Source organism: Mustelus asterias, chromosome 24 (genome assembly GCF_964213995.1).
Source record: "Mustelus asterias chromosome 24, sMusAst1.hap1.1, whole genome shotgun sequence".
NCBI lineage: Eukaryota > Metazoa > Chordata > Chondrichthyes > Carcharhiniformes > Triakidae > Mustelus > Mustelus asterias.
The window spans coordinates 5617214-5633174 of record NC_135824.1 but is presented as its reverse complement, the minus strand read 5'-3'; the positions used below and the strand labels follow the sequence as shown (position 1 = coordinate 5633174).

The following is a 15961-nucleotide window of genomic DNA, read 5'->3' as shown; positions in this document are numbered from 1 at the left end:
GACGAACATCTCGCCAAGGCCATCCCCACACCCCCACTTCTTGCCTTCAAACAACCACACAACCTCAAACAGACCATTGTCCGCAGCAAACTACCCAGCCTTCAGGAGAACAGTGACCAAGACACCACACAACCCTGCCACAGCAACCTCTGCAAGACGTGCCGGATCATCGACACAGATGCCATCATCTCACGTGAGAACACCATCCACCAGGTACACGGTACATACTCTTGCAACTCGGCCAACGTTGTCTACCTGATACGCTGCAAGAAAGGATGTCCCGAGGCATGGTACATTGGGGAAACTATGCAGACGCTGCGACAACGGATGAATGAACACCGCTCGACAATCACCAGGCAAGACTGTTCTCTTCCTGTTGGGGACCACTTCAGCGGTCACGGGCATTCGGCCTCTGATATTCGGGTAAGCGTTCTCCAAGGCGGCCTTCGCGACACACGACAGCGCAGAGTTGCTGAGCAGAAACTGATAGCCAAGTTCCGCACACACAAGGACGGCCTCAACCGGGATATTGGGTTCATGTCACACTATCTGTAACCCCCACAGTTGCGTGGACCTGCAGAGTTTCACTGGCTGTCTTGTCTGGAGACAATACACATCTTTTTAGCCTGTCTTGATGCTCTCTCCACTCCCATTGTTTTGTTTCTTAAAGACTGGATTAGTTGTAAGTATTCGCATTCCAACCATTATTCATGTAAATTGAGTCTGTGTCTTTATAAGTTCTGTTTGTGAACAGAATTCCCACTCACCTGAAGAAGGGGCTTAGAGCCTCGAAAGCTTGTGTGGCTTTTGCTACCAAATAAACCTGTTGGACTTTAACCTGGTGTTGTTAAACTTCTTACTGTGTTTACCCCAGTCCAACGCCGGCATCTCCACATCATGACTACCATCGGAGATGTTGGCAGAGGGTCCAAGCAGCAGGGATCAGCCCATCAGAAGTTTAATCTTCGCAGGCGATTACCACATCTATCCATCTATCAGGACGACATACATCCCATCTCCAATTCACCAACAGGAAGGTTCAGACCATGGTTTCTTTAAGACAAAGTTCGTATTGTGTTCCAGACATTTTCTGTAGATCAAGATCTTAACTTACATTTTAAATTCTTATATCTAATTTGAACTGTTTTGCATACGCTGCAGCTGGTTATGAGGTTTGCTGAAATGACTCAAGAAGTGGAAGTAGCCAGACCTGTAGATAAACCAATCTGTGGCCTCACTCCAGGCCGTAGATACAGGAATCAGGCTTTCAAAGAAGAATTGACACGGAAGCTAGAACTACGAGGAGGCCCCATTGATGGAGGTATTGTATTGTGTAGAGAAAAAAGGTTGCTAGTCTGTAAGTTGCACATGTTCTATAGGCCAAGCAAAACGTATTCCCTCAACCCTTTAAACAACTTCCCAAGCACATCATTTTAAAAAACAAAGGATATGACCATGGTTTGTATTTAAAGTGGACACCATCCTGTTGGAAATCAATTTCCCAAAATTTAAACTAAATTACTAATGCAGTATCATCAACTCAAGGATGAATCAATCCCACCCTGCTCCTCATATTAATTTAAGCAGTTTGTCATGTATGTAAATTTGATGTTGCAGTTGATCTGCGTTTTAGTGTCCTCCATTTCTGGTTCTTGTTAGAATTGGCATATTTCAGGACAAGCAGTAAATTATTAAAGGGAAAAAATGATGTGCATTTACACAGCACCTTTCACGATCTCTGGACATATCAAAGCACATTACACACAAGTGTAGTTACTGCTGTAACATAGGAAATACAGAACCAATATGTGCACAGCAAGCACCACAGACAGCAGTGTAATAATGACCAGATAATCTCGTGTTGTGATTTTGGTTTGTAGGATAATTATTGATCCAGAGTACTGAGGATAACTTCCCTGCTCTTTGCAGTAGCGCTGTGAGATATTTTATATCCACCTGAGAAGGCAGACCCAGCCTTAACATTCATGTCTTGTCTGAAGGTGGAGCCCCCAACATTGCAGCACACTCGGTACTGTACTGGAGTTTGGCTCAAGTATATGGAAGGGTACATGTACCCATGCTGTACTGGCTTGGCTGTGCTATCGACTGAGCCGTGGCTCACCCATTGAAAGCCAAATTTAGCACGTTGTTTGATCAGATTTCTTACAATGTATTTAAATTTATAATTAATGGAATTTCATTTCTTTCCTGAATGATCAAGTGTTTTTTTTTTGTTTGGATAGAGCTTTTTCTTTGGCATGTTAGCTATTGCTTTATGAGATTTAAAAAAAACTGTTGGTCAAAATTAATCCTTGTTGCATGTCAACTAAGCAAGCTCTATTTGCTTATTAAACTCCAGAGCACACATATTTGTCTAGCAAACTGAAGAAAATTAGTTAAGCCTTTTTATATAAATTTTTCTCGCATAAAGATATTGTTTAATATGCTTTCTCTTTCCATGTTAAAGGTTTTTTGCATTGGGGAAGGAAGAGTATTTTTAAATATTAAAACAAAACTTCAGCAAAGGTGGACGGATGAGGGAGGGAAAAGGCTTTTTGAGGACAGATAATGTTTAATTTACAATAACTAGGGTTACGGGAATAGGGCCTGGCTGGGATTGTGGTCAGTGCAGGCTCGATGGGCCAAATGGCCTCCTTCTGCACTGTAGGGATTCTGTGAACTAATTCCATTCCTTTTTGCTTACATGCCATTCCAGAAGACCCATCCATTGCAGAAGCACTCCTGCAAAGTTTGACCCCATTGCCTTCAGTGGAAGTAACAGATGCCAATGATGAGCAAACATTGCCACATCTTATTGAGTGTTTGGAACAACGGAATAAAATACGCCACCTGGCAGCTGAGGAGATGAAGAAAACTGGTACGTAATGGACAAAGTGCAACAAGTTTCTTTTGTTTCATTGTGTGTCATTCTCTTAACACTGCCTCGGTTTTGAGTTGGGAGAAAATTGTATATAAATTTCTTTGCTTTAATGTTGATCAGTAAGCTCTATCAGAGGGATGCTCCATGATTGGGACAGTAAGTCCACAGCAAAAGAGAACTACATACAGGATCAGCAAGAAAAACTGCTGGAAAAGGACCGGTTTATAAATGGACAGAAAACGGAGACTGAACGGCTGGAGAAAAAAATCAAAACCTTGGAATACAAGGTGATTCTTTTGTGCTTCTTTTATCTCGTACCACCTTTTACTTGCCTCTGGATAGTGAGTGAACAGTGTTAAGGCTCATTGCTCTTCTACAGTCAGGGAAGCTGACTAGAGGTTTGAATTTGGGCCATCAGCTCAGCCAAATGGTATGGATTGCGATTGGTGGGAAGCAACAACCTCTCGCTTGTATTTCAACCATTGCGTGATCTGATGGACCTGCGGAAATGTCAACTACCGAGTTAACCCTAGCACAAACAGCAAGCTTTTGAATGTGAAAGCGTTAGAGCTCATTTTTAAGTTTCTGCTCCTAGATTGAGATATTGCAAAAAACGGCAAACATCTACGAAGAGGACAAGCGGACCTTGCAACATGAGTTGGATGAGAGAGACCACAAGTTGCACCGAGAACTGTCGGACAAACGACGTTTGGAGCAGAGAATGCAAGGAGTGATGACTGACACAAAGATGAAATGGGAGAAGGAGTGCGTGAGTGATCCTAGGTTTTGAATGCTGTGAACTTCACAGGGTTAACAAAGAACAATACAGCACAGGAACAGGCCCTTCGGCCCTCCAAGCCCGCGCCGCTCCCCGGTCCAGGATTGAATCCAGGATCCCTGCCCAATTTTCCAGCCTATCTACATCCTAATATCCTATCCACCGAGCTGTCCCTCACAGCTACGATGCTTTGTTCATCACAACCTATTAACTCACCCCCACCCCCCCATTCCAGACCATGTGATCTCCAGGGAGAGGCGAAAACCCCAGGGCCAATATGGTTATAACCTAATTTTCCCGAGTCTTGGTTTCAATTAAGTTTTTTTTGAAAATTGTCTTCACATTACAAATACTGATGATTAACTGAATATCTTCACATCCCATTTGTTTGTGTAAAATATTCCCCAATTCCAGCAACAAGTCAAATATGTACAGTTTTCGGAGTCTAGCCTTGTTTTTCAAACACAGCAGCTCCAACTTGCAGACTATTTACATGCTAAGCTTTTTTAAACTTCTGAATATCCATATTTTTATTAAGATACGAGAGGGGATAATTTTTTTCCTGAATTTTCAAGGAATTTCTTCTCCAAGTTTTGTCTACTTGTTTGTTTTATTTTATACCGTGGATCCTCTTAAGGTCACTATTCCAACTTAGCATATAACACTGTTTTGGCTAAATTGTCTTGATATTCTGATTTAGCCACCAATGAGGCAAGAGCCTGCTTCACACCTTCAGGCCAAAATTGAAACCAAGCAATAGTGAAGTATAAATGAGAACAGAACAGAGTTTTATGGACCGCATGGCGAGAGCTCATGGCCTAACACTCCAGAATAACAAATATAACCAAGCGCGCTAAATTCCCTCAAGTCCTTGCAAGATGGATCAATTTTTTTTTCTCTCTGTCTACAGGAACGCCGTGTCCAAGCGAAGCAGCTGGAGATGCAAAATAAGCTTTGGGTGAAAGATGAAAAACTTAAACAACTCAAAGCAATCGTTGCTGAGACAAAAACTGAAAAGCCTGAAAAACCAGTGCGGACACCAAGGGGAAGAGACAAAGGGCATGTCCGATCAGCATCTCCACCTTCAGTTCCTGTATGTACAGTAACACTAAATTTATTTTACACAACACTCGATGTGCTTTTGGAAACAGGAGCTTGTACGGGGGGGGGGGGCTATTTCTCAATTTTAGAATATTTGGTTCTGTCAAATTTAAAGAAACTATTAGTGTTTTTTTGGTGGGGCACATTGTTAACCTGTTTCATCAAAATATTACTCTGTCCCGCCTTTTAGGTTCCTATATGCAATTCAGACGGTTTTCGACTTCCTTCTGCTGCAGAATTTATTTTAAAATTGCGTTTTGTATTATGTTGTTGTAGAGTCATGTACCTCTTTTGTTTCATGGAGTAGATGAGGGTTGGTAGTATGTTCTGGTAACTGGCCTGGTGACTAACTGTTCAAGTTAACTACCTGTGTGCCAGAAAATATTCGGTACACAAAGCAATTTCTGAAATCCTGTACATTTTCTAAAACTAATATTTTAGTATTTTTGGTTTTGAGCAGTGGTTTACTGTTACCTCCATGATTCATTCTGTTTCTCCCAGGCAGCTAAACTTTCCTCTCTTACCCTTCCACAAGAAATACTTTGAATGCCATGGTTTCTTTTTCCTTAACTGTCAAAGTAGAAATACAACTAACCATGGATGTCCTTCACATTGTATACTTGAGACGAAAGTACACAGCTTTAGAAATATTTACGACTACCTGCAAGATGTAATGCATAAAAGTAGCTGCATTTGGCACTTGTGTAGCGGGTTTTTCTCGATCCTCTCCAGAGAGATGTTACTGGGGATGTGCCATATAGCTGCTCCCTTTGTGATCCATTCTGTGAATCCACACCTTTATTACTTGTGATTATTTTGGGAAGAGTTGTTTTATTTAATTCTTGGCTTTGTTACAAATATTGTATTTGTTTAAATTTGCGGCATGTAATTTTATAGTGGTTACTTGTTTTTGTAAACTTCATTTTCTTACTGGCAAGGGACATTTGTGATTCTATAAGATAAATGCACAGATCCAGTTTGCTAGCATGTTTTCTGTATTAAGGACAATCACTGCCATGTTTTATTGCTTCTAACAGTTATTAGTTATCTTGCAGACTTCACAGTCGAGGTTTTAAAGGAATCCAAACTTAGTTTAAAATTGCCTTAATGCTGCAATAATTACCAGCCTGTGTCTACCACAGCTCTTGTTAATAATCCTGGTAGCTACGTTTGTACATGTCTCTGCAGCACTCAACTTATACTTTACAATGGAAGTAAGGTTCTGCCTGAGGTCTCTTGGAGCGGATGAATTCCTGGACCGCTTGTTACCAAGTAGAAATAATTTCAGGAAAACTTGTGCATTAAAATCTAGTAAGGCAAATGGTAGTTTTAGAAAAATCATCTCACCATACCCATCCATCATATCAGCGCAAGAGGAAGCATGCAAATGGATTATTTCCATCTTCATTTGCAGGTTTACTAACATAGAGTTGTATCAGATACAAAATCAGTGTGTTTAGCGAACAATATCTGATTTCTAAGTGGTGAAGAGGAACTCCAGTGACTGCTGAAAAATGCACATCTGGCTGTCTCTGGTTAAAGGCCAAGGTTTGGCAGTGACGCTTTGCACTGTCAAATAACCTGACCCTTTCATCAAATGAAGAATGGTGCTTTGAGGTACCAGAGGGTGGCTGATTCTGTTCAAGCTACACCTCTACAAGAATGTATTTTAGCAGAACTAGAAGAGAAAATAGACAGGGATCACTGTTAGTAACTATTACATAGTGGGAGGGAAATGTTTTTTTTATAAATGCTTTAGATATTGCATGCTTTTTTCTAATTTTTCATCCTGTTTCTGTAGTTTCCTGGTAACAATGTAGCATCCATGCCCATTAGCCAGCACTGCCTAGTATCTGGGCCACAGCTGCATAGGCGCTCTAACTCCTGCAGCACCATCTCTGTGGCCTCTTGCATCTCCGAATGGGAGCAGAAAACTCCAGAACGGAACAAAAACGGTAGTGCATTGCCCAAGAATAAGCATAGACTGCTGGACACTCCAAAAGTTAGGGATACCAATTTCCGAGAGAGAAGGCAGGGAGTGAACAAGTTGGGCGGCTGCAAAATCAACGGCTATAGAAGAGAAGCTGGAGTGGACCAGGATGGACCCCAGCGGGTTAGTGAAGCACTTTGCAATGGGCAAGAAAGATCGTACACTTTAAGACAAAAAGAATACTTGCACATAGTGCGCACTTCCTCTAAGTGTCACACTTGTTTCCCATCACACATTGGTAATACTCCTATATTATAAAAATGCCATGGGAAGCCCTACAGCATTGTCTTCTTCTATTCTGTATTAAAAATATAGAAAATGTAATAATATTAAATAGATACAGATATGTGCATACTTCCCATGTTATAGGGGATGAAAATTGCATGTTAGTAACTTGTATCAAAAGTAGGTGGAACTTGGCAAAAGCAGATCATGATTTGTTTAACTGGTGAGAATGTTGCATTTTTCTCTTAACCCACAGAAATGCAATAGTCTGCTGGTAACTGTACCATCAGTACAATTTTGAGAATTGGTACATTTAATGTGTGATATTTACAGAAAGTGTGTACTATATATTAAACCAGTTATTTGCTGGTTGTTTACCCAGGTACATAATGAGAGTTGTGGGTTAACATTGCAGCCATCTAAAATGCTTAATGGGAATGGAAAGGAATATGTCTCTAGCAGAAGGAAGTTAATTTCATTACTGACCAGTATAATCCAAGGATACAATATATTTTGCATGTCCTACAATCTTGCTGTACTGCTACTTGCTGGAGAGAGCTGTATCTAACTGGTTGCTTGTTATGCTCACCAATCAAGAGTGTTTGTTGTTGAAAATGATTTACAAGGAGCAAATATATTTAATGAGCGTTTTCTGGAAAATCACAATTTTTAAGTGCCCTTGATTTCCTAATCTTTTGTAAGGTTGACTTGTGACTTCCACTTTCCTCCCTGGTGAATCGTATAATTTGAGTGGTTAAGTCCAGCTCAACCTATTGAATCAAATGAGTCTCTTGACTGTATTTGGGATATTTTGCAGTCATGGTAAATAAAGTGTGTCACTTGTGCTACGGTTTCTGTAGCTGCGACTGACTGACTTGCTTGGCGATATCCTTGAAGCTGAAGGTCTGTTTTTAAAGCATATCATAAATTAAACTTTTGAGTTGCAATAAAGGCAAAATATTGATACTGGAAATAACAGTGCTGGAAAAACTCGGCAGGTCCCGCAGCATCTGTGAAGAGAAATATTTTGTGCCAATTTTCCTCTTCATTCTGAAGAAGAGTCATATTGGATGTGAAATGTTAACTCTGCTCCTCCCTCCACCAACGCTGCCAGACCTCCAGAGATTTTCCAGCACCTTCTGTTTTTATTGAACCTTTGAACTCACTAGGTTTCAAAAGTTTGATTTTTTTTTTAAACTCCTGTTTCTATCATCTCTTGGCTAAGGCCAAGTAATCTTTCTCTTTAAAAATCAACTCTTGTTTCTCCTTGTGGTGTGGCTTACCGAGCAGCTATGGCCAATGCACACTTTAATGTTGTTCTGAGTTGGCTTTAGAAAAAATATGAAAGCTGTGGAGGGTTACAGTGCTCCTATTTACCCTCCCTGCTGTCCCCATGCAACTTGAGTGAGTGCCTGACTTCTTAGTATGGACCACCGCCTCCAACAAATTCGTCAATAATTGGCTGCCTCTTGCATCGCTCAATGACTGTCTTGTGTGATCCAAATTGGCTTAAAAAGTAACCAGCATTCAAAGCAAATGAGAGTGCTTTCTCTACAGAAATAAATCAGTCAATTTACTGTTAGGTTTGCACAAGGATATTGCTGTAACTTTTAAAAAGGTTACAATGAGCTTAAAGTACAGCCAGGAGTAGTACGTTAGAAATTTTTGAAGCCACTAAATGTGAGGCAAATGCTAAATCCAAGTTATTGGTGTAGATGACAAGCAATCTGTGGTGCTGCTGCTTGTAATTCTGTTTGTTTCGTGCTTGCAGCTTTAATCGCCAAGATTATAAGATTCTCAGTTCACAATCTCGGCTGTGCAGTTAGATAAAAGCTCCAAGGCACAAATGATGTAAAAGGGCCACAACAATCTCTAATTTCAATCTAAGTTGTTTACTGTGTTAGATTGAAAAATGCCTTTTACAGTTTTGGGGTTTTTGGCATACAGTAAAACTACTGAAGGAGTAGAAGCTGCATTGGCATTCTCCGAAACACCTGTATATCTATATAGATGTACCTATGAAGCTTGTTCACATCAGTGCTGAGTAGATTCTAACTATTGTAGTTGCTGTAAAGAAAACATTTCTCTCATTTACAATTCTTGTATAGCCACACATTTTATTAATATTTCAGTTTTATAAACAAGGTTGAGTTTGACATTTGGCAGTTTAGAAATAGCCTCTGCAAACTAGTAAATATTTCTTGGTTGGCTAGACTACAGCAAGGGCAATGTTCAAAGCTCCAAGTCAGCGAATGCTATGGGAGTTCTGGCTCTCTTGTGGTAGCACACCTGCCTCTGAACCATAAAACTCAAAGTTCCACTCTAGGATATGATGGCCACGGAAGGAGTGTTCATGATGTGGTCTATTAAGTTGTTAATCAGTCTGCAAATCCTTTGAATACTTCACACTATTCTCCAAGGGGAAGCATGTATAGATATGAAACAAAGCTACCACCGTTCTCCCCAAAATCTGGGGATTAATTTATTATTCTGTCGCAACAATTAGTTGTGGAAAAATAATCCTTCTGAATCCTCCTGCTCCTGCGGAGGGAAAAGGTGGCCGATGAAACCTCAAACTCTGCAGTGGAAGATGGGAGACAAGATGCGAGAAAGAAAATGCTATTGAGGCTTGTGTCGTAGTTACTGTTTAATGATGCACGGTTCCACACCTGGAGCCTTTTCCCTTGTATGAAAAGACACACTACATCAGATAACAATCCAATTTTAAAAGTTTTCAAGCCATCTGTTTTGTGGTGATTTTGATCATGTTTGGCGATGTAATCTCCATCTGAATGTTGGCATGTCTCCCCCGCTCAAACTGTTGGCCTTAGCAAATGCAAGGTGCAGTTTTCAGTCATGCAGAGTAGATGATGTTGGCTCTCTAATAGCTGAAGTCAACATTGTCCTTGATGTCCCTTGGGCTTGATAGAGGAAAATCATGAGTGGGGTGGGGGGGTGTTCCCATTCCTGGTTACTATCCAGTGACCTCAGTTGGAAAAGTAAGTGCAATATTCTGGATTCCACTGTGATTCCACCATAGTAGAATTTGCTGATGGACCATATCCCAGCAAGGAGTCATGTTTTATGAGAAGGAATTGGGAGTGAGAATTTTTCTCTATAAAGGGAAGGAAATGTTGGAGCTGTACTTGAGCACATGGGCAAACCTTTATTGTGCTAATTGCAGCAGAAAACCCCATTAATTTGTTGAAATATGGTGCCTGTCTAAAGATGTGTGGTATATAGTCAGAGTTAAAATGTTTCAGCTTTTAAATATATCTGAATAGCAATCAGTTAAATGTTTGCTTTCAAAAATAACTAACCCGAGCCTGCCTGTAAGTGCTATTTTGGCATCAGTGTCGTGTTTAACTTGCTGTGTAACTTTTCAGTTTTACTCATTTTTGGCCAACAAGCTGCATAAATACACTAGTGATCAGACTCTTGTCCAAATACTCCAGCATCTAATGCTGAGATGGCCATATGAATTTTATATGTAATACCTTGAATAAACTTCCATGCTGATAACCAATCACTTTTCAGAACTGGACAATTGCTCATCAAACTTTTTTACTAATTTGTGTGCATGTTGTAATCAAGAGCATGTATCAGTTAAAACAAAAGTCAGTGGAACAGTTTTCCCTTCTTGAATGACACATTGGTGACTTAACTAATCCATTTGAGCTAAAGCTCCTATTCCTTGGCTCTCCAGTGCATGTTTATACACTTTTGTTACGTGGTGGCTGAATCTAAAAGGAGTAAAATTAGTTTTTGTGCCTGCTGTTCCTCTATATTTTGCTTTACACAGAAGCAAGCGCTCATAGGCCAGACATAACACACATGGGGATTTGGGAGTTTCATAGTACGTTGAGCGTGAGTCTTGGCTTGCACTGTTAACCTAACCTGCTTTCATCTTGCTCCCTGTTTATCTATAAATTCTGTTCTTCTCACCATTGCAGATGTGCATGTTTTAGTTTTTCCTAAATATGTACTTTGGCACAAACACAATTGGAGATGTAAAGTTGAGTAATGGATGCTGTCTGTGTATAAAGCTACTAAATGTCTTAAGGTCTTGTAGCATGGTTCCTTTGCTTGTATTCTGAGAAATGCTCTTGTATGTGGTAGCATTACTCTGCTTGAGAGCCTTGTTCTGCTTTTGGTGCATGGTGGCTTGCTTGCATAACTGCAAAGGGTCATTTTCCGAATTTACACTTGGCTATTAACATAAGTCTTTTCAAGCTGGCCAGCCAAATCAGTTTGGGATAACAGTTTATTTTAAATTCATTTTATGTTGAAGTTTTACTGTGGTATTTGCAATTTCCAAGTTAAATCAGAAAACTGCTTTTTAAAAAAATCATTCTACCTCTCAATCTATTATAATGGAGCTTTGCCATTCTGGTTCTTGCCAGGTTATTTTCTAGCAAAGCATAGGTTTAAGTTCAAATGTTGAATTTGTTCTTCCTATTAGTAAGAACAATGTAATTTGGCAGAAAAGAATGCTGCTGATAAGCTGTTTTCCTTTTGAATTTTTTTTTGCTCAATCAAACCTGTTTTTAAGGGATCCTCTAATTAGGAATCTCTGATTACAATTTCTGTTGATTACTCTTTCAATCTGCTTAGAATGCACCACCTGTTCGCCTACGCCACAGACGGTCACGCTCAGCGGGTGGGGAACGATGGGTAGACCATAAGCCAGTTGGTAGCGTGGAAACAGACACTGTCCTACAGCCACACATTCCCAATGCCATCACGGTGGCAGTGCCAAATGAAAAAGCTCTGGCTAAGTGTGACAAGTACATTTTGACACACCAGGAGCTTGCATCGGATGGGGAGATTGAGACCAAGCTCATCAAGGTAATGAACGGCATTGCAGAAAAATCCAAGTAAACCAATAAAGCTTAATATGCCATAACTCTAGATTTCGAATGCTTATTTAGTAAATTTCTAGTTTTTACTTCAAATATGTTTGAAGGCAAAAGTGATGATTTCAGTGTGAGATTGCCAATTGTTTTGGATCCAATTTTCTTAATCCATTTTCTTGTAAATAGTAAGGTGTGTGATATTTATTTTTTAAATATTTGAAATTCCGCTGTGTTGATGGTGATTAGTGTTCTGATTTTTTAAATTTGCAATTCAAGGGAGAAGTGTACAAGACCCGGGGTGGTGGGCAAGCTGTCCAGTTCACGGACATTGAAAAACTGAAACAAGAGCCGCCCACTGGTACAAGGTAATTATTGTGGAGCAGAGTTTAATTTTCAAGTTTAAAATGAGTTTTGGGAGGTTAGCTTGAATTTGCAAGCACAGGTTTAGTGGAGAGAGTGAGTTAACTTTAGCATTTTAAACATTAAGGCCCCTTTAGTTAGTAAATATTTTCAATTTTTTGTTATAGACTAAAATAGCAGTGGTTGATTTTGAGGGAGAAACTAACTGGAAGAGCAGAGATACTGGGTGAATAATTTAATACGGTTATAGATTAAATTGGCTTCTTGTACTGCTAAACTCGGCCCTTTGGAAAAGGAAATCACTTTCAAAATCCATGTGACTGCCTTCACCTGCCGTCTGGAAAATCTTTCCCACGAGTAATTGGCTGAATCGGTAATTGTGGTTTCAGGCAATTCTTTTTTGCCCTTTTGAAAACAGTCCATTCTGTTGACTTATTAAAAAATTCTACTTGGTTTTTGGTGCGTCAAGTATATTAGTCCATTGCCAAAGAGAGTCTTCAGTACCTCCCCTTTCAGTCAGTCAATATAAGGATTTAGATTATCTTGATGCATGAGATAATTAACCTAATTAATTTGGTAGATATATCACATTATATGCTACTGTGATTATAAAATGCAGCACATTTTTAGTGGGAACTCGAGTTCCATGGTATCTTGGGGTCTACAACTCTCTGCACTGGCAGAAATAGACTCTCAATCTTGGAGAATATGTTACTAATGTGTTCACCTTAATATTTTTAATCTCCATTTATCAGAAAACGTAGATCATCTCAGTCAGCACCCCCACAACAAGAGGAGACTACAGAATCTGAATGGACAGATGTAGAGACGAGGGTAAAGACTTGTATTTTTAGTGTTTTAAAGATTAAACTTCCTAATTTTTTCCCCCTCCATTGTTAATGGCTTGTTATCAATGCTAATATACACGGCCTCTTTCACTGCTTTCTCAGCTTGTTATCCTCTGTTTTTCAGTGTTCTGTTGCTGTAGAGATGAGGGCAGGAAGCAACCTCGGACCTGGATATCAGCATCATGCTCAACCCAAGTATGTCCTTTGATCTGCTTTAGGTTTTATTTCCTGTGATTTTTATTTAGATTGTCTCACAACTTGACAACAGTCCCAAATTGTGTGTTGCAACACCAGTTAGAGATGGTCCGCAAATTACCCCAGTGGCTGGAGTCCTCGTTCTTTACTCGCCTGCAGAATGGCCTGTTAGAATGTAACTGGTGACAACTTTGTATTGGATATAATGCGACCAATGGGAACAAGATGTAAGGGTCAGTTGACCCAGTCAACCATGAAACCAATTACAGTGTGATGTAATAGTCAGCTGACCAGCTGATTCACTATCAATAAGAAGCTATGTAGAATTGTAGGGAGCTTGGAATGGCCCAGGGCGAGGCCCCAAGTTTGGAGAAATAATGTTTCTTTATTAGACCCTTTCTTTGATTTATAAGTTGGAGTAAGTTTTGTCATATTTTCATTAGCTGCATTTTGAAGAGTTCCTTGGCCCACAATGTCTCAGAATGATCTCTGTGCAGAAGCTTCCATTTCTTTCGCTAATGGGCACAGCATGCACCCTGCTCAGGCAGCAGTGTGAATTCTGCTAACTGGGCTCTGGGCTAGCTTATTGCTGGCCAATGGTGCCAGTAACCAGGCCTGGAAAGAGCCATGTAGGGTAGATGGAATATATAGAATCCCTATAATACAGCAGGGGCCATTTGGTGCACCAAGCAAACTCCACAGTCACCCAAAGCTGGAATTGAACCCTGGTCCCTGGCACTGAGGCAGCAATGCTACCCACTGTGCCACCATGCCGCCCATTTTTTAAAAAACAAGGTTATTTCTATGGTACAAGGACTAAAGGTTATAGATTTGTGGTTTTGAGCAAGAAGGGAGGGTGTTGGGCAGAGAGAGTGAAGAGGAACTTTTCAATGCAGCATGTGGTAATGATCTAGAACTTGCCGTGAGTCTCTGAAATGCTCTTCCTCAAGTGATAGTGGAAGCAGAGCCTTTGAATATTTTTACAGCCCAGCTAGATAGATTTTGATGAAAGGTGGGGGGGGGGGGGGGGGTGAAAGATTATAGGGAGTGAACAGGAATGTGGGGTTGAGGTTACAGTCAGATCAGCCATGATCTCATTGGATGGTGGAGCAGTCTAAAGGGGCTGAGAGGCCTACTTCTCCTCATTTGTATATTGTCTATGCAGCTGAGGGAAGTGGAAATAACTAATGATTTTAAAAGGGCATTTGGGAGAAATAAACTCGCAGGGCTACAGGGATAGGCCAGGGGAGTGGGACTGAGCGAGTTACTCCAGAGAGTCGGCTGGACTTGATTGTCTCTCGCTGTGCCATAGCGACACTGTTTTGCCCTTGATTGATTTACTCAGATGATGTCTTAATTTTTCTCCCTTTTGTTTTCAGGCGCAGAAAACCATAAATGCCAAATACCATGTTCAAACTTCCTTCAAAGGAACGATTTCCAGCAATATTAGACAATTGTTAAAACTTTCCAGGGAAGGTGATGCTATGCAAAATTAGGGAGAACATTATATCAGCAATGCTGTAAAGCGTATGAATTGGGATAGTAGTACTTAGTTGGCTTGTTATGTATATATTTGATATTCGGGTGCCTTTTCATTACGCCCGACAGATTATGTATTTTTTCAGTATGGGCATTGTGCTCCTTTTACATATGAATGGATATAAATTTATACCTTTCCCATGTAGATTAATCATGATCTTTTGTTTTGCGGTTTTTGTTGAACAAATGGTCAGTATCACTGATGGAAAGAACTTGCGTTCGTAGATTGGGCTGTGGTTTTTGTAACAGCATTTAGAAAATCCTACTTTTATATTGCAGCGTCCAATTTGTGACCCTTTTTCTAGTTGTCTTTTTAAAGAAAAGAAAATAGGATAATGCCTTCCATATGTAATTTTAAGAAAGCGATTAAAACATTGATCATCAAGCCCTATATAAACCCTGGCATCCCGTGTGTTTTGAGCTGCTGCTATTATTCAGTTGACACAATGCACTTTAGAACAACCCTGTTTTTTGTATGTGTATACCCATGTCATACATCACGGCAACACCTTCTGTACTCTTGTACCATATGCTTTTCATACGAGATAATTTTGTTATAATTATTTTGACTAAGCCTCCTAAACAGTTAAACTAATAATAGATTTTTGCTTAACATGTTTTCCTTGGAAATAACCCATTTGTAAGCGATTTGTACTTTCTAGCATCTAAAATGAATGGTCAATTCATTTTCATTAAATTGTTCATAAATAATGTCTAGAGTTTTGTGTGCATCTTTCCTCTACATCAAAATGGGCAGAATAAAGATGTTGTCTTGTCTGGACCTGGAAAAATTGATCAGTTTTGCCTCCAGTTTCCACCCCTCTATCACCTTCACGTGGTTTAGCTCTGGCACATCTCTTCCCTTCCTTGACCTCTCTGTCTCCATTTCTGGTAAGAAGTCTCACAACACCAGGCTAAAGTCCAACAGGGCATATATAGATACAAACTCAATTTACAAGATAATGGTTGGAATGCAAGTCTTTACAGGTAATCAAGTCTTAAAGGTTCTCCACTCACATTGTCTGTACCTTTAAGACTTGATTACCTGTAAAGACTCGCATTCCAACCATTATCTTGTAAATTGAGTTTGTATCTATATATGTCCTGTTTGTGAACAGAACTCCCACTCACCTGACGAAGGGACAGCGCTCCGAAAGCTTGTGGCTTGTGCTACCAAATAAACTTGTT

At 40.0% G+C, this 15961-nt stretch overlaps 1 protein-coding gene across 4 annotated transcripts in view; it reads left to right on the top strand.

The window, feature by feature from the left end:
* kif23 (kinesin family member 23) overlaps positions 1-15552 on the top strand; it is a 48672-nt gene extending 33120 nt beyond the window's left edge. For 2 of the 4 annotated variants that reach the window (XM_078241233.1, XM_078241232.1), the window contains 10 exons: positions 1162-1321; positions 2717-2878; positions 3002-3168; positions 3477-3650; positions 4570-4752; positions 11590-11823; positions 12108-12196; positions 12947-13025; positions 13164-13234; positions 14614-15478. In XM_078241233.1, coding sequence (XP_078097359.1) covers positions 1162-1321; positions 2717-2878; positions 3002-3168; positions 3477-3650; positions 4570-4752; positions 11590-11823; positions 12108-12196; positions 12947-13025; positions 13164-13234; positions 14614-14629 — 1335 coding nt within the window. In that variant the 3' untranslated portion in view covers positions 14630-15478. Of the gene's footprint in view, positions 1-1161; positions 1322-2716; positions 2879-3001; positions 3169-3476; positions 3651-4569; positions 4753-6561; positions 6874-11589; positions 11824-12107; positions 12197-12946; positions 13026-13163; positions 13235-14613 lie in introns of all 4 variants that reach the window. The other 2 variants (XM_078241231.1, XM_078241230.1) reach the window with 2 other exon arrangements.
* Positions 15553-15961: the final 409 nt, after the last annotated feature.